At 38.1% G+C, this 19,574-nt stretch overlaps 1 protein-coding gene across 3 annotated transcripts in view; it reads right to left on the bottom strand.

Moving 5' to 3' along the window:
- Window positions 1–638: 638 nt before the first annotated feature.
- The window catches only part of APBA2 (amyloid beta precursor protein binding family A member 2), a 108,268-nt gene continuing 89,332 nt past the window's right edge, over window positions 639–19,574 (bottom strand). For all 3 annotated transcript variants that reach the window (XM_059823738.1, XM_059823741.1, XM_059823739.1), the window contains 6 exons: window positions 16,599–16,784; window positions 13,024–13,203; window positions 10,843–11,055; window positions 9,921–10,040; window positions 3,399–3,539; window positions 639–1,917 (listed from right to left, as the gene is read on the bottom strand). In XM_059823738.1, the coding sequence (XP_059679721.1) occupies window positions 1,846–1,917; window positions 3,399–3,539; window positions 9,921–10,040; window positions 10,843–11,055; window positions 13,024–13,203; window positions 16,599–16,784 (912 nt within the window). In that variant the 3' untranslated portion in view covers window positions 639–1,845. The remainder of the gene's footprint in view (window positions 1,918–3,398; window positions 3,540–9,920; window positions 10,041–10,842; window positions 11,056–13,023; window positions 13,204–16,598; window positions 16,785–19,574) is intronic.

The raw sequence follows: 19,574 nt of genomic DNA, 5'->3' as shown, positions 1-19,574 counted from the left end.
AACATTGATCTAAAAAAAAAAAAAATAAAAATCAAAAAGTAAATATCATTGACGCTAATTTGATTACCAGAATAAACACAGGTCTGCCAGCAACGTCTTCCAGTGCAAGCTTCATCCTGGCTCTCTCAGAGGGAATTGGAAAGGCCTTAAACAAAAGGTTCTCATAAAGAACCTACCACAGGTTGACGTTTCAGGGTTTTAATTTTTTTGCAGCAGTGCTTGTCAGTAGAGTTAGTTTCCATTTGAGGTTTAATCATATACTGGTTTCGTTTGTGTCACTCTGAGCTGGGCAGACATCCTGTGAAAAGGTCACAAAGGAATGTAGCTGAAGATGAGTAGTTTAAGTTTTACAGAATCATCCATTTCAATGTATTTTAATTATAGCATGCTTTTGTCTTGATGTGAAGTCACAGTGACATCCAGTGGCAACAAGGTATGCTAATTGAAACATCTACTCTCAAGATAATAATGATACACAAATTCCTAATTCAAGAGAGGAATTCCTTCTTAAAAAAATAATCTGTGACCTTTGCAACTGCACTTAGATGAAGAATTAAATGATCTTCTACTTGGATTTTTTTATTACGTAAACTTACACAACAAACAAAAAAAGCAAGCTTCCTTTATTATTTCAGATTTATTAGTGATAGTAGGTTAATTCTTTCCTAAGGTCAGTTGCATGCAACACACTACTCCTTGAAGTACAGTCATCTAAAGCTCTTTAGTTACTGCATGGTAAGGCTTCTTAAGTCACAGTGTATTTTCTTCAAGGCCTTGGCCAAAAAAAAAAAAATCTAGACGAAGTTACACCGATTAACATTTATCTCATAAGGAATACAACTTTACTACTAGTTTTTTTTATCTACACACATTCTAATACTGCTGATGGTGCTAGGTTATTTGTCAAAACAATTTACATTCAGAACACATTGCCTTAGGAATAAGAATGCTTTATAAAAGACAGAAACAGGTAAGCATGGCTTTCCCATTTGGAGCTAATATAAACAAAAAGGCAATATGCAAAAAATTAAAGAAAAAAAAAAACCCAGCCCAACACATACATTACACAACCTGTGCAATAAGTTATCCATGAAATAACTCTGTTAAATCATAAAAATCACAAGCATTAAAAATAAATATGTATCTAAATAAATATTTTGATTTTAATCTTGTGGCAATTATTCTTTATTTAGCATATGAAACACTTGTTACATGTTTATGTTCACACCTTGCCAAACAGGTTACACTTGTCATAACAATACCAAGTACTACAGTGGGTTTCTTTACAATAGAATCTAGAAGTTTTAACTGCACACACTCTTTTCCACTGAAATACCATCTATTCGGCACCAGTTTTAAAATTATGCAAAGCCATCAGTATTGGACCACTTTATGGGACTGGGATTTTTTTTTTAATCTTGAGGCAGCCATAACTTTCTCTAATTGCTTCTCTTGCCATTTCCTGCAGTCTCATTCATCAAATATTCACATTCACCATGTTATCAAACAAGACAGACATACATACATCACTCCACATATAGGTTACAAATAAATATGTTTTAATTTTTATGAGAAAAGAGTTTAGAAGATGTTGCAAAATACTTAAATGTTTTACAAAGATTTTTGTCAGTGATTATTGTCCTTGACCATCCTTCTCATCACCTTTTGGCAAAGAAATAAAAAGGAAGGAGAGAAAAGGCAGAGACACCTGTCTGTTCCTTGTTTCGGAGTCCTCAGGTCAGCTTCAAAGCCTTTCATTCATACAAAATACAAAATTCTCTTCAGCTATGAGGGCTTCAGCTTTGATGGAATCCTTTAGTTATTCTGCTGCAAGAGTCTCGCGTGCTAGATGTATAGGGGTGTCTCTTGTCCTGTTAGAAGCCTGAACATGGCAGCTGGCATTGTCTTCATGTGAATCTGTCAATTGATTTACACAGAAAGTAATGGAATTGTTGCTAGTTTAAAATAATCCATAAGGCCCGATCTGTCTCTCCCTGTGGTGTAAGTGCATTTATTTTCCTGGTTTCGACAGATGTGAATGTTACCAAAGTTCCTAGTTCAAAGTTCTCTGGTTCTAACAAGCTGGTTTGCTGTCTTTGCTTTTTTTTGTGGGTGGTTTTTTTTTTTTTTTTTAAATGACAATGGCAGGATGCAACATCATATAGCTGAGATGACGCCTAAACAGTTTTTATTGTTATACCCTACTCCAATTACAGCCCTTAAAAAAGAAGCAGCGCAAACCTCTGAAAATTCATTCTGCTGTTCTGGTATTAACTGAAGTTAGATTTTTCTTCTACCTTCCTTCCCTGTGGGACTGTCATTTTGTACATATTTTCTCCTAATTGGAGTATGATCCTCTGAACACAAAACTCGGACTTTATCACCTGATACTTAAATGCTAGTCAAGAGTTTGGTGGAACAGGTTCTTTCATGGCTAGTGTATTTAAGTTCTTTCTAGAAGGAGTATTGTGGTAAGTGTCGGAGGAATTTCACAGACTAACAGGATTAAAGGCATCAGGTAATCAGAGCTGTATCACAAATGTAGTAACAGCTGTAAGGACCTATCTGACAATGCAGGAGGAAGGAAGGTAAACTTCACTAACTGACAACACAGACCCTCACCAGCCATATGCTGCCTTAATATCTTGGTCCCTTCATGCTGAAAAAAAAAGTTTCATGCTGTCCTCATGTTTAGTGAGATGTTATCCAGCAAAGAGGTACCATCAAGGCATGGAGGTTCTATTGAAATCTACAGGTTTGTTCCTGCCAACGTGCACGTACTCTGTATATTTTTTCAAGTATCTTTTTCCACAGGAAAACAAGTTATCTTTGATTTTTGACAAAGGAACTAGGGGAAGGTCTGACTAGGGTTGTGTATGACACTACCACTAAATTCAGTAGGGATTTTGATAAACTGGAGGATCTTGTTCATTCATTGCTGACTTCTCTAAAAGTACTGGAGAGAGAGGTCTTAACATATTCCCAAGGTAAGTTGGAAATCTTCAGTGGAAATGAAATTACTAAAATACATATCAATTTGAATCTCTCCACTCTTTGGATATTAATTTATTTCTATGGCAGATGCTGTAGTGGTAAGCCAAGAGAGACATTTTCATGGCTAACAGGCTTGTGTGATTTCTTCCCTTAATTGATCGGTTTAATTCAAACAGTAGGTTGAAGGTTCAGAATCATGCTAGGAACTCTTGAAAATGAGTGGAAAAATGCAATGAATGTGCATCTAATTGTTCAAAAAATGTTCTGTTAATTGTTTGTTATTAGTGCTCAACTCTGATTTACTGAGGTGGTTTTAATGCTATGTTAAGACACTCTTTTCAACTGAAAAATATATTCTTTCAACAGTTTGAATTCCTTCATAAAGTATTTAATAGTTTTCTTACCTCTCCCACTGAATTAGACAATGCTTGTACTATCTTCTCATGAGCAGTAGCAACAACACTTTGTCCATTGATCTCAATAATACGATGTCCTACTCTTACCCCTCCCCTCTCAGCTATTCCACCTCGCATCAAGCTGCAAATCTGCCAAGGGAAAGCAGAGTTTATTAAAGTTTAGAAATGTCATAATGTAGCAGTTACTAGGATTTAATACATACAATAATGAGTCATGACACCATAAGGATTCCAGAAGATACTTGTGGAAAGTATTAAGCAATACTGTGAGTTTTTCAGTGTGGGTTTGGGGGGTGGTTTTTTCAAAATTCCTGCAAGTTACAATTCTTAGCTCATTCTCATGGGCTGGGAACATGTAAGTACATTACACAGTGATACAGGTAGCAGCCATGCAAAAGAGTGCAGTTAGGGGGAAGAGAGTTTCATGTACTGTTGGGATAGGAGAAGAAAGTGGGGGTTTTTTAAATATTTCTGACTGTGCCACCTAGACTTTTCCTGCAAACTACCACGTTATTCTTTCTGAATAATGGGAAATATAAAAAGTGAAATTTTTTCAAATACATGGGAAAAAAATTACATAAAGCTTAATCCTTAACCCTGCACAAACGCCAATTTAGGCTGAAGGAAAGGATGATGCCATACAGAAATTCTATACTGAAAGCTGGCGATCTGTCAAAAGGGTCACAAAGACATAGGGCAGATATAAGGAAAGATCTCTCTCAAAGATACAAGGAAGAAATTTTTTATGATGAGGGTGGTGAGGCACTGGAAGAGGTTGCCCAGAGAAGCTGTGGATGCCCCATCCCTGGAAGTGTTCAAGGCCAGGCTGGATGGGGCTTTGAGGAACCTGGTCTAGTGGAAGGTGTCCCTACCCACGGCAGGGGGGTTGGAACTAGATGATCTTTAAGGTCCCTTCCAACCCAAACCATTCTGTGATTCTATGAAATGTGCAAATTCTGTTTCTTTTTACAGGCTGTTCTCAGCATAGTGAAGTGTGATAACTTGTTTCCTGTGCCTCCGCAGGCTGGAAAAGGGCACTCTGCTCTCCAGAGGCACTGCTTTTCTCCATGTTTTTCAGTGCTGCTGGCCATAAGGAGCTTAGGATGAAGAAAGCAAGTTAGGCCACTGTTTCAACTGGCCACTGCAGGTACCAGTAAAGAACTTGGCACAAGTTTTTCCTTTTATGCCCCCTACAATAGGGCAATAATTCTACAAGAAGAGTTACATTCACCAGGCATAGTCCCAGCACACACTGCTACTTAAAATTATTCTGAGATTGCAACATGCATGGTGTACAGACAGAAAGAAAAATCTCAATCCAGTGTGAGGAATTTAGAAGAATGTTTCCTCCGCAGCAGCAGTATCTGTGCTACAACAGGGCCCTCCCTGACAGACTAGGCAGCTGTGTATTTGATAGCAATTGTTGGCAAATTATCTCAGAAGACTAAGCTCATGCAGCACATAAGGCAGATAATGCATAGCTTGAATCTCTGGAACTGAGCAGAGCTTAACAGTGCTGAGATTTACCTTTTGTTTACTGAGAAAAACCTGTCTTGGAAAAGAAATGGGTGCTAGAGCACCCAACGATGGCTATTTCTTGCAGTTACTGTCAATGGTTAGAATAATATGCCAAGAATTATTTGCTGAAATCTGGTAATTTGCTCAGAGCTAAATACAAGTATGATAAGATGTGGCTTGTGTCCCAGTGAGTTTGTAATCTAATTCAGAAACTTAGTATGTGGGGGAGATGGCCAAGCTGGAATATGTTGAAGGGGATACATTGTCTGTGGTTGACCAGAACCTTTTCTGTATGACACTAGCAATTTCCTTTAAATTCCTCTCCACAAATAACAAAGCTATAAAAAATGAAATCCCTTCTTACTCAAAGTTCAGGTTGTCTGATACAGGGAGCGAAAATATATGGTTATTCTTTGTTTATAAAAGGCCTTTCTCAGCTTTCTGAAAAAATACTTTCTCCTGCAGTAAGATATATCTTCCACCATGCTATCGTTACTGGCTGAGTTTTACCTACAGTGGTTCGTAAACTATTTCTGATGGACTTTCATGGATAAAGGGTCCATCAGGACCCTTCACAGAATTGTGTCTTGAATTTCAGTCACGTACAATATATTGTTTTGCAGGTAGTCTACCTTCTAATCATATAGCTGACAAGATAAGCTGTACTACATAGATCTTCTCTTTTATAGAAAGCTGCTCAGTTCAACTCACTGTTACAATAACAGTTTGCTCCTTGCTGTTGGGGATTGTATGCAGTAATCTGAAAGGACAAAAAGCAGAATGTGCCAAAAGAAGCCCCATAAATGTATTTTTCACAGTATCAAAGAAAAGATAGAGACAGTACAGCAAGCTGAAATAAAAACTTTCAGAGCAAATGGAAATGTGACCTCTCACCCCACTGGCATAAAGCAAAAGATAATAGCTCGCATTATCTATCCAGAGCACCTTTCATTGTGTGGCTCTCAAAGCACTTTTAATACCATCTGTGAATTTCTTCTTTCTAACAGCCTCAGGCATAGGAAGTGGTCTCTTATCTTCCTTCAAGAATGTGATCCCTCTCCAGGGAAGGGAGTCAGCTTCCTTTTTGTGAGCATTAACTATTTTAATGAGGTAGAAACAGACACAGAGCCCAAGTGGCTCTGACTAGCCTCACAGAGCCTGTTAAGCTAAAGACAGAGTGCAGATGTAAAGAAATATACTGTACTTAAAGCACACATTTATGTGGCTCCTGTATTTGCAAGTGGCTGACTCGAAGCAGCCGAAGACTTTTGTCTTCAGCCGGCGGAGCTACAGCAGATTAGACTGGCATGTTTAACCTGAGCAGTGCCACTTAGTAAATGTGTTTCTATTCAGCCAGGATTGTTTAGCCTGCTGCACTTGTTGAACATGGTGACAGCTGTAGTATTATTAAATAACGCGTGACGGATCTGGATCTTCTTGTAAGCAAAAGCCTATATTCTATTTACTGTGTAAACTGAAGGGAAAAAAAGAAGAAAAGACAAAAAAAAAAAGACAGGTGTAAACCATACTGGTTCAATCCATTCAACTGTTAGAGATTCTGCAATGTCTTAGACAAGCTGCAGTGCATCAGATGTGAAACTTCTGTAGCATTACAGTCAGTTTTATTGCAGCTGCCCATTGTGTAACAAAACATTAAGGATAGAACAGTGCAAAGCAAACTAACTGTTTATTCTATGTAAATGCCTTATGTAAATATAACCTATTAAATCAGGTTTCTCCTTACCTCACTCCTACATTACTCTACTTGAACCCTGTATATTTTTTCCCCAGACATTTTAAAGAAATACAAACACAGGCAAGGAAGAAAAAATAAACTGTCCTGTTAAGTTTTACCTAGTTTTACTGTATTTTTAGATAGAATGGTGCTAGGCTAGGGATGGGGTAGATACACTTGTCAGAGAAAGTGTCTGAGCTCTGAGATCTAGACTGAGAAGCAGTGCATTATCAGCAGTAAAAATGCAACTGGTAATACACAGATTTTTCATAGTCTAGGAAACAAGATAATGATGTGGTACAAGAGGACCACTTGTATTTAAATATCATAATTTTAAAAGAAGTGTAGCGTAATGATTTTCAGAAGGTGGCTGATAGGTCACCTTATGTTCACCTCCCCATCACACAACATTCATACTTGTTTCGTATGGATGTCCAATATTTCTTTTTTTCTTAATGTTTTAGAGTTCAAATTTTAGATTCCTTTTATAACTATGCAATGAAACTACATCAGTAGCTTTCAAGAGCCATGAATATTTGCATCATTAGTGCAAGAGGAATTTTGCAAAACTAACACTTTGATTTATGCTGTTGTGCTGTTCCCTAACTAAAACTTCCAAAAGCTGGCACTACTAGTGCTCCATGAAGCACAACTTCAGGCTTTGCATTAATTAAACTATACAGAATACACAAAGAAAACAGGTCACCTGCAGCAGCCCAGTCTCTGCATCTTCCTGATACCCTATGCAAGCAAAATGCAGCTCAGATAGTATTTTTGTATGACCAGGTTGTTTATGGGCTATTCACTAATATAATAGCTGTACCTCCTGCACCGATGAGATAGGCAGAGTGAACAGGAACCACTGCAAAACTGCTGTCAGAAGAGGCACAGAAGTAAGCACCAGCTGCACACATAATGAGGTAATGGCATAGAAGTAGGAGACATTTAATTATACCCGCTCTGGCAAGCCATTTATTTCTTCGCTGTGCTCAAGCTGAGCCAGCAAAGAATAAGGATGTTATTTCTCAATCCTGTCATAATTTATAACAATTGCTGGCAATTACAAAACCACTTTTTAAAAGTTCAGTGTCAAACTACCAGAGGGAAGTGCTTTGCAGAGTCATAATTTCAAATATTAAGTGAAGTAAGAGAGAGTTTATCGGAGGAAGAACTTCAGACCCAGAAGCTTGTCTATATAGCAGCCTAACAAGAGATGTTAATCTCTCCTTTTTGTTAATTGGCTTTCATATTCAAACACAGACTCTTCGTAAATGATATGTATTACAAGGCTTTCTTTTTTGCTTCTCTGAGAATGATTTTTATGCTGAATTTGGTAAACTTTATTTTGGATGTCATCTACATTTTGCTCATTTAACTGGAATGAATTATGACCACCCAGTGTGATGAATATGACAAATGACCAGTAGATGGAGTGAGCACACGATGAAAGAAAACAACCACAGTCTGCAGAATTTACTAAACTAAGGCTCCGATTTGTAGGAGATGATTAGCTGGGACAAGATGAATAGGTTGTCTCACAGACTCCGTAACTGCCTCTGTCCATGTGAGGACATGATATGCTGCTTCTAATCCACCTTGGCCTTTTCCCCAGCCCTGACCCAACCCCCACCAATGCTGTGACAGGCCTCCTGAAAGAGTTGATAAACACGCCATAGTATTGCTCATTGTTCCTTCAATATATTTTCCTCTTTTTATCATAGTACCAGCTGAACATACCAGATTTACAAAGGATAGCAATTATGAAATAAATCAATGCCTCATACAGTGTTATATACTGTTCTCGGCACCCTCTGTGAGATCTTGTAAAACCAGATCCCATCCCTTTCATCTTTTCTATACTAAGACTTGGAATTTGCGGACACAGTGAACTACCAGCAATAACCATACCCACTTAACACACATGTAGGTGAAAGGGGATTAAGCACAGGCAAAGGAGGACAGAAATAAACCACCCAGCTGATTCTTCTGTATTTTTTTTCCACACCCCTCTCTATGCAAGTGTCAGAGCATTAATCCCAAACATGACAAATACTTTAAACCTCTGCTTCTAAAGGATGTCAGCTGGGGGTAGGTATCCCTTCAGAGTCCTTTCAGCTGGACCAAGGCTTGTAGCAGTGTTCTTTATACCAACCTCTGCTGTGACCACGACATGATATGTGATCTTAGGTAGGAACACTTAAAGCTTAGGTACAATAATAACTTAAGAGATGGCTAGCAGAGCTGAAAAATCCATTAATGAACCATCTGTTTGCTAAAGGACAGTAAGACGCATAAACCATATCCTGTAGTTACCTGCTACTCTTCCAAGGGTGGCAAACAGAAATCTGGCAACCTCAATTGATGAGTTTCACAGAACGGGGGACCAGAGTCCACAGTCCTTGTGATGTGGTTTTCTGTGTCAGCAGCCTGATTACTTTTTTTCCTAGACTGCAGGAAGAGGAGATGGTGATGGTCCTGCACTACAGACAGTCCCTAATGCTAGTATCAGCCCTCAGAAAGGCCAGGTGACTACCTGAGCTAGTTGTGTTGGGAGTTTGCTTTGGAAAGGTATCGGAAAATAGCTTGGGAAGGAAGAACTACGAGAGGCGGACCCTGAGCTGCACTGGGTAAGCGTTACCTGCCACATTCATTCTCCCGTTTGCTGCTGTTATTACGGGGGAAACTGCAGCATGCAGAGAACAGATACCTATGCCACAACCTATACAATTACTTGTAGCGAGAGGTGTTTAATTTTAACCAGAGGAGGTCACAATTACATTCCCTTGCCCCACTACCATGTGATCCAAATAAACTATGCACAGCGGAAGAAAAATGAAAAGTCTTAGCAGTGTGTGCTGAAATTAAAAAAGAGAAACAGTATCGGAGCCAAGATTAGAACGTCTCAATTACAAAAACCTGTTTCAGCATAACTGTTTTTCTTGCAGCTCTGGCACACTAATGACAGAGGTATACATGAATTAGCTTATCCAGATATTGCACCAAACAATCTGGACTATAAATCTTATGGCTGTATAATGTAGGAAAATCCCTCAAGAAGGGCATTACTTGTTCTTCTGGTGTTGTCCGTTTGCATTATATTACTCAGAAATGTGTTTATAAGGTTTTGATTAATTAAGGGATCACAGTACAAAAAGTGAGGTCATGTGCAAGGATTTTTTTCAGTCTTCAGTGTGTTTCTTGAAAGAAAAAAAAAGAAAGAAAAAAAACCAAAACAATCACTGGACACAGAAACTTACGATTCCATTCTGTACACTGAAGCCCAGCTGGTATTTTAAGTCTGGCCGTTTTATGAGGACAGTAGTAACAGGAGGACAGCTGACAATGTTCAGTTTGACTTGCGTCTGATTCTTGAGACCCTGTAAGACATTCCAAAAGTTAGTATTTCTGACATGGATTTTAATTTGCTCTTTCATTAGTGGTTTTCTAATTGCAAGAGTGTAAAGCAGATGATCTGAGAAAGAACAGCTAGAGTTAATAGAAATCTGTTGTTAACTTAGAGATACAGTTCTCTGTTTCATTTATTTCCCAAGCTGTTTGGCCCAACAAAACATATCAAAACTTTGCCTTTAATTACTATAGAAACTTCAAGAAAGTTTTGAAGAAAAACCAAAACTGACTACTGCTTGCCCTTTAGCAGCATCTGGCTAATTAATCTCCTGCTGCTCTTGGTAAATCTGCACAGACATTAGATTTAGTCTCAGTGATTAAAGATAATATAGCCTGAGATTCCATCATGTCTGGGGAATCTTCATACATACACTTGATCTGTCCTGCAGCCTACCAGCCTCCATCCATTTCATGGAGCCCAAAGAAGCACAGTAGATTTTAATCCTCAGATTTTAATTTGGAGGCTGTGGGGAAGCCTGAAACTTGGAAAATAGCTAAGTAACACAATTTAGGCAAGTTTTTCAGACCTGGCCCCATTTGTAATAGTCCAGTAATAAAGCTGCAGTCAAATTCTCCAGCTCTAAATTTCTGTACATTATTGCCTCTGAATCTCTGTTTCTAATTCTACTTTTTGTTAACAACAGATTACTTTTTTTTTTTTTTGCAGTGATGTGAAACATCCTGTCTGCTGAAATCTACAAGGTTGCTTGTCAGAATATTACATCTCTGCTGGCTTACAATCTACAGCATATAGTTGTAAGTTTGAGGTACCTTTATGATCCCTTGGCATGTTGCAAGAGGTAGACCAACTAAGCTGGTCCCATTAATGGACATAATTTGGTCTCCAATGCTTAGTTTTCCTGAACGGGCTGCAGGGCCTCCGTTCATCATGTTAGCCAGGATAACGGTAGGTAGAATGGATCCCCATCCAGATTCCACAATCACTACCCCAAGAATTTCTCCCTTCTGTTTTTCTAGCTGGAGCTGCAATTAAAAAGGAAAAAAAAAAAAAAAGGTTTTTGCTTTGATTTGTCCAAATTTGAGCACTAGTATCTTAGTTGTTCCTGAATAACACTACAAATTACAAAAATAATTCTGTTCTTTGCCGTTAGGTAGTAGCATGACTTCAAACACGCTGTTAAAACTGTGTAACACACACCTATTTCTTTTCAGGAGTATCCTCCACTTGTTTGTTGAAGGTCATATAGGTCCTTATAATAAGCAAAAAACTAACACATTGGTTAACTCTATTGGAAGTGGTGGACCTGAATACCAAATGAATGAATGCCAATAAAGTTTTTATCCGTCTTGGAACCTGGCAGCTAGGGGAGGCTGTAACATTTTGTGGCTAAGGCAATGCCTGGAACACAGGCTTGAGTTCAGTTCCACCTCTGCCATCACTGCTCAGGTTATCTCTTGATCTCAGGGTTTGTCTGTCCTTATTTTCAGGCAAGGATCTCTTAGTTATTATTATTGTTGTTGTTGTTAACATCATTATTATTATTAACATTATTGAATATACTTGTGCCTAGCATGTTAATCTAAGATCTCTGATGTGCTGATATAATGTAGATGGTGACTTCTCAAATATGGTGATGTTAACTGTTCAGTAATCATAGTATATCTAACTTTTACAGAAGAGGAGTAAAAGTTTGAGAACATACTCTTTAACAAAATACTGGGAATTATTTTCTTTCAAATGTGGAAGGACAGAGACATCTGTACTTACGGGAATGACGAAGGCCAGCTTACTTTAGTTGAAGCTATCTGTCAAGGCTTTGAACCAACCAGTATGCCACAACTCCGTCATTGTTCAAACATTCATAAATCAATTAGAAACAAAGGTGCCAAAAAAAAAATGACCTTTTTAATCACTTTGAAATGTGACACATTTGTATTTTTCTCTTCCAATTCTAAATTAAACCAAGATTTGTTCAACTGAATTTTCCCTTGTTTGCTACAAGAGAAATATTTTGTCATGCTTATATGCACATGAAAACACTTTATTGATATCTAGTGACTGCAGACGTATAAAACTACACATCAAATCATAACCGTTCTATCTGCAGGCATAGGTGAAAAATGCTCTCTTCCCAAGAACACAAATGCTGTACAAAAGAACCTGTAATGCTAGAAAAAAAAGAGTGTAAGTAGGAAAGCTATGACTGAAGGATTAAGCAATTTGCAGTTCATCTCAAAGTAACATTGCTTTAGGACTCAGCAAAGAAACCCTGACCTTTGGAACAAGGACCAAATCCCTATCACACTGCAGCAATATAAGACAAAGCAGGATCTGGGTGCAACTGCACTTCCCACATTCTGGTCTGGAATGCCCATTGTTACGGTGACCTTTGTATGAAATGTAAAAAGTGCAATATATGGCTGTCATACAGAAAGAATCCATTGCACCCAAAATCAAATGTAAATAGTTACACTTACGTAATTTGGGGCACTTAAGGGAAATTCTTGCCTTTTCATGCATTATGAGTGTGAAACTCCATTTCATGTGGCAGATTTGCTGGTGTTCTAATAGGGTAAGAAAAATTGGCCTGCTCAGTGCCACAGCATCCTGGACTCGTGGTCCTCGTATCTATTAAGTAAGAAATCACTTACAACGTGCATTAAAATGGATTGTCATCTCTCTTTCTGTATCAATACATTGGTAAAACATAAAAACACCTTACACTGTGTACTGTAAATAACACAGAGCTTATCTATGTCAGATGTATTTGTACTTTATTACTGTTTTGATCAATGGAAGCAGAAAGACCCTGAAAATGGAAAGAATAAATTCTAAAAACTTATAAAGCTGCTTTTAGTAGCACAGTATTGATGAAACAACACATCTTGAGATGTAAAGTCATCCTTAAAATGCCAAAAGATATTTCCATGAGAACTACATTCCTCTGAAAAAATGGATCGATCTGAAATGAAATTCCAAAACTAGTTTACCTCTTTGCAGTTTTCTGAATTGGAAAAGTGTATGAGATCATCATTGTACATCTCTTGGGTGTTGATGATGTCACTGTATTCTTTCTGACTGAGATCCTCTGGGTTAATTCCATTGGCTCTTAAAAACTCTTGGTAAGCCACACTGAAAGCCTGACCAATTGACTGAGCTATCAGCTGTGCCTAGAATGTAGAACAAAACACAGCTCACAGAAAGGACTGATAAACAGTTTAAACTATAAGAAATAAGAGAGAGATTGGATTTTAAGACAGAGTCAAAATAAAGGATCCTGCAAAGCTGCTACGTTAGTGTGGATATAAAGTCGCTTTAAGGTCAGTTGTACAGAAAGAATCCATTACATCCAAAATCAAATTGCAAACTCCATTTAAAAACCCTGCTGATCTCCTTTCATCAGTACATTGCAGTAGCAAGCACCCATATGCTATTTATGTACTCGTTCCAATAAACCCTGGAGAGTACTGGCTTTGTACCAACATGGAACAGAGCTTACAGAAAAGACTGTCACAAACCCTGCTTCTGATCGCAGTGTATTTGCAGGAGGGATGAGAGAACGGATGCTCTGCTTGCACATGCCTTCACAGACATGTATGCACTGATGATTTTGGTTATTGTGTCACCTGCTGCTTCTCCACCTTGGTTTTATAGGACTGAAAACACTGCTTCAACAAAACCATCTGCTCTCCTATTACTGCCATGATACCTGTCTCATATTCTCAGCAAACCAGTAATAGCCCTACTTACCATTGCACATCTACAATAGCTATTCCCATTACACCTTGACTAGTAATGTCAGTGATGCTTTCAAGAATGCAGCCAGAGCCATGATTATGGGTTGTTAATGTTCAGAACAGCTCTTCAAAATCCCCTGTGTCTTTATTAATTTTTGGAGCACTTATCTGCACATGCATTTTACTACAGTATGCAATAAAAGGTGACTTCCCATTACAGTGAGCTGTATAGTGAGTACAATTAAGGAAACTACAGTGACTGGTATTTGGATGTGTCATAAATATATATACATTAGAAAGAAATCTACAGAAACCGACGACGATGATGATAATACTAACAACTTTGCACATTCAGCACACAGCAAAAGCCAACTAAAGAATTACTGACTGCCATAAAATTTACTTTCTTCTTCCACTAGATGGCACTGGAACACAGGGAAACAGAGGTAGAGATAAATAAAAGGCATTTGTAGTCAACTTTTACTACACTTGAATTTTTTTTAATTTTCCTATTCTGAATTTACTGCAGCTCACAGGGGAATGCCACGTTGGATTTTGTGTATTTGTGGTTTTCAGGTACTGTATTCTGTCATCAGGGGATATGAGTAACGCCCAATGATCTTGATTAACTGCTCATTAATTGCATCATCCAATGTAACTCCCTAAAAATATTACTAATCAAACCTATAAAACTATTCTGGAAATACAACACACTTTCTTAGACAGTAGGTACGTGCTAAATGCATTATGAATACGTAGGGGTTTCTGGACAACACTGTAAATCTAAATCTTCTTGCAACCTACCGATCAAATGCACGGTGTTTTCTTTGATGCTAAAAGGTGGTTTTCTTATTTCATTTGTGCTACAGTACACAAAAGCACTGATCTGCTTGTCTGGAAAATTATTTTAGAAAATCAAGGACTTAATTAGCCTAGCCAGTCACAAATCGTTCCTTCATGTTTTAAACCATCTTTTCAAATCTTATCAATATACCAAGAGGTTTGTAGTAATCCGGTAGTACAGAAGTCATCAAGAACATTTTTATATCATTCCATTATTGAAGTTTATCACCAGTCCTATTGACTTCTTTTTTCACTCTCCAGTGCCATTGCTTTCTCTGTAGTTAGTCCTTTGCTTTTGCCTCCATTCTACATTCTCCAAACAAACATGTCTAGATGTTATATTCTTTTCTATTATTGCTAGCAACAGCGAGTTCTCACATCTTAATTTCATCTGTATCTCCAATTTTTTATGAATGTTTATGAAAGTCTTCAGCATTATATACAGCTTAGAGATAATATAATTAAGTTGCTTGAAAAGGTCACCCTGGCAAAGCAGTGGCAGGTTTGAGAACACTCCCAGTCTAGCATTCTAACCTTTTGACAATGCCATTTCTCCTTCACAGGCTTAATTGCTTTAAAATAATGAAAATGATTGCTTAGCTCAAGAAATATGCAGCCTGTGAGTTATGACTGTCTGAACCAAAGAATTGAATTCTTTTTTAATTGGTATGACAGAAATTATATTTAAAGCTGTTCCTATATAACGATGGTCAGAAATGTTTGGTACTGCCTATTACTGATACCTGTATCTTAACTGTCAAGTTAGAAACAGACAACAAATTTTGCTTTTTCTGTTTTCCTGTCTTGGTATTTTTTTCCATAAATGTTTTAGGTTGAAGTCCCCTGTCTGCCACTTCAGACACAAATATCTATTTCGCTACACAACCAAACCTGGATGTACAATAGCAGTAAAGCAAGGTTATCGTTCTTTGCCACAAGAGGTAAGGGCATGGCACACCAGCACTTTTCACAGGGGTGAAACAGGATGCAGCAGAGATGTGCAGAACTCTTTGGCAACCACCACTTTTGCAATCCTATTTTGAGAATGGCTCCAAGTTCTTTCATCTTTTGGTATTTCTGGTGCAATTGAAAATTAGAACCTAAATTCTGAAGTGGTCACTCCTTTTGTTAAATGGAATTTTAACAAAAAGTGTTCTAGGGCTAATATGGTATTAGATCTCAGAGTATCTTATGGCATAAAATGACTGAAATTATGCTTTCTGTTGTATAGATGTTCTGCGAGACTAGTGAGAGTTAGCCTTTTACTTAAGAGCTCTATTGCATTTATGTAGAAATTCTAATTCATAATCTTTGCTAGGGATTAAAAAAGACAACTGAAAATTGAACAGCTGAACGTGTTCTTAAACACCAAAGGATCAAGTCGCATGTTTGAGATTACATATACCAACTACAGGTAAGCAAGCCATAAGGGAATAAGGACTGGGTAGAGGGCAACCTTGTGCCAGGCCCGCCAAGTTGGTCGATGTTCTCAGCAACTTGGCTTCGGTTTGAAAGAGGTCCAGAATGGTTCCACCTCATTGCCAAGTGTTTGGAGGCTTATGTGTGTCATTATGTGCCAACCGCTGAACTAAAGGATCCAATCCAGGATGAATGATCAATTTGATATCCCATAAATTAATTTTGGCCATGAATGGCCATTGACTTCCAGACAACTCCAAATAATTAGATACTAAAGCATTTGGGGAAGCATTGTTGAAAGAAAACAAATGACTCTGTAACACATGAGACAAAGAGTGGATATTTTGGGACTGAGGAGGAGACATGAATTTGCAACATGAATTTGTGGAGATAGAAAAGAGATTATGCATACGGACAAACAACTGGCTAATGTTTCCACAGATTACCTGTAGCTTCAATCAGAAAATATTATTGACAACAAAAATTCATTCAAGAAATTAGATGTAATTTCAGAGATTCTCTAAATTACATATGCTGTTTAAATAAATTTAATTCTATTTACTTACATCCTCTGACTCAAAGACGTGGCATATCATTTTGTACTGCTTTTTTCCTTCCTGGGCACCAGGGGTTGTTTCAATACAGTCTTGAGAAGCCGATCTTGGCATGCGGCGTCGCGCCATTAAAACCACAATGTTACCAATATCGGCAATATATGAGATTGTGCGCAGCGCATGATCCATCATTGTTTCCTATATAAAGCAAAGAGAAATAAAGTCATTCTTAATGCCTGCTGTTATTCTACAAATGCTGCATCTTCCCTCTCCTTGATAGCCTATTGCTTGAGAATGACAAAAGCTACAGATGCACTTTCTATGGGCCCAGATCTGACATTCATAGAATCATAGAATGGTTTAGGTTGGAAAAGTCCTTTAAGATCATCAAGTCCAACCATTAACCTAACACTTCTAAGTCCACCACTAAACCATGTCCCTAAGTGCCTCATTGACACATCTTTTGAATACCTCCAGGGATGGTGACTCTACCACCTCCCTGGGCAGCCCGTTCCAATGCCTGACAACCCTTTCGGTGAAGAAATTTTTTCTAATATCCAGTCTAAACCTCCCCTGGGAACAACTTGAGGCTATTTCCTCTTGTCCTATCACTTGTCACTTGGGAGAAGAGACCAACACCCACCCCACTACAACCCCCTTTCAGGTAATTGTAGAGAGTGATAAGGTCTCCCCGGAGCTTCCTCTTCTCCAGGCTAAACAATCCTAGCTCTTTCAGCCACTCCTCATAAGACTTGTGCTCCAGAGCCTTCACCAACTTTGTTGCCCTTCATTGGACATGCTCCAGCATCTCAATGTCTGTCTTGTAGCGAGGGGCCCAAAACTGAACGCAGTGTTTGAGGTGCAGCCTCACCAGCGCCAAGTACAAAGGTACAATCACTTCCCTACTCCTGCTGGCCACACCATTTCTGATACAGGCCAGGATGCCATTGGCCTTCTTGGCCACCTGGGCACACTGCTGGCTCATATTCAGCTGGCTGTCGATCAACAGTCCCAGGTCCTTTTCTGCCGGGCAGCTTTCCAGCCACTCGTCCGAAGCCTGTAGCATTGCATGGGGTTGTTGTGACCCAAGTGTAGGACTCAGCACTTGGCCTTGTTGAACATATGCAGTCAATGGGCCCGAACTCCAACTGAAGCCATAGTGGCTGTTCAAGAAATTGGTCTCAGTGGAGGTGTTGCCTGAGCAAATACGACATGGTTGCTACTGTAAAGCAATAATGAAGATCTACACTAATGTTGTATAAACATTTTCATGCTGTTGGAAAATTATGTTTCCCTTTTGAATTGGTTTTGCTGAATGAAGCAGATGCATTTCACAATGTCACAACAAGTTTTAGGGAAGTCATATGTATATGTGAAAATGTTGTAATTTCCTGATTATTTTTTTTAATCATGTCCTATAATAGCAATGATATCTAAAGTAACATTTTCTCATATACATCAAAGCGATACTTTCTTTGTAAAGAGCTATGAAGGCAGCATTTCACCTTCTCGGTAGGCAGAATTTTTAATACTTTTTTCTGACTACCTACATATCTCAGATCAGTTTGGAGGGAACCATCCCTCAAAATCCTATTCCAGTCAATGTCACAAGACTGCCAATTCGGTTGTGCTGGGTGATCTCAACTCAGAAGAGCTACTGCCTGTGAGAATGATTTTAAGTGTCCAAGCTTCATCCTAATGAACATTTCTTATGTAAGAACACCATGAAGAGTACTAAATATAAAAAGTCTTGAAAATTCCTGCCTCTATCTCAAATCCTGAGCTCTGTACCCTTTTAATTACTTTAGCCTTTTAAACTCTTACTTTACTTTTTGCTGTTAGCAGGGAAATTCCAGCCTACTACTTCCAAATGTTTTTCTCACAGGAATATAACACTGTTCAGTGGCTTTGATTTGTATTGAGTTGCCTTGGACAAATGAAAACTGAGTGCATATTTGTAGTCAGAGAAGGATATGTTGCCACTAAACTTGTTTTATTTCAGATATTACTATTTTATCTTTTGTTTCCATCTCTAGTTCATGCTTCTTCTATCAATTGTTTCTTATAGAAAAGAGTAATGAGGTCCCAGAAGGAAGAACCTTCACGGACATTTTATAACAGTTTCTGTGCACCACTAACTATGAACTTGTAGTAAGTTTTATTATTTCTGAACTCAGCATTAAGTATTAATACATTAATGTGGCTCAACATCTAGCAGTCTCATTTTCATTAAAAGGTTTCTATATGTAAAATAATGTTATTTAATAAAACAAAGTATGTAACATTGCTACAGTGATAATTTCAAAGGATTTTGATATCTTTAGGACTGCAAAGACAAACAGAATTATATACTTGTTTACAGTAATGTTTTAGACAATTATTCGTACTTTCATACAGGTTTTATTCAAGATACTGTATAAGCAACCTGATTTCTCCTTTAGTGATTTTTTTAAATAAAAATAAATAAAAAGCCACAACTTCTCTAAGTTCCCAGAAAGGCATGTTGCTGTGGAAGATGTTCCATAATGGTAAGAAGCTTTTTGGTTTCAAATGAGAATTTTAGGAAGGCTCATGCAATCAAGTAATCTGATTGACTGTACTTCCTTTAAGTGCCTTGAAAAAAATCACTATTACTGAAGTCTGTGTATAATTACAGAGGAAGAGAAATTCCTAGGAAAAAAAGGTAATATAACTTATGTTAGTAATACTTACCTGGCAGATATTTTGAAAATTTAGACAAAATATTAGAAAAAGCTGCCTAGCTATAAGGACCCATAGAAGACATAAACCAATATTCTAAGCAGCGATGATTTAAATTTTTTCCTGAGGACACATTCAAGGGCTGTATGTTGCTCTTCACTATGTGACTGTGCTGTCCCTCCTTACCCCCCTACTGCCCACATAACACCATCTGACTTGAGGTGCTCGTCCTCTGTACTTGCAGCAGTCAGCCTTTGCTCCTTCTCAGTTTCAAACAAAGCCAGACTC

The sequence above is a fragment of the Gavia stellata genome, chromosome 13 (assembly GCF_030936135.1).
Source record: "Gavia stellata isolate bGavSte3 chromosome 13, bGavSte3.hap2, whole genome shotgun sequence".
Classification (NCBI taxonomy): domain Eukaryota; kingdom Metazoa; phylum Chordata; class Aves; order Gaviiformes; family Gaviidae; genus Gavia; species Gavia stellata.
Note: the sequence above shows the minus strand (reverse complement) of the source record. Positions and strands in the feature narration are given on the sequence as shown.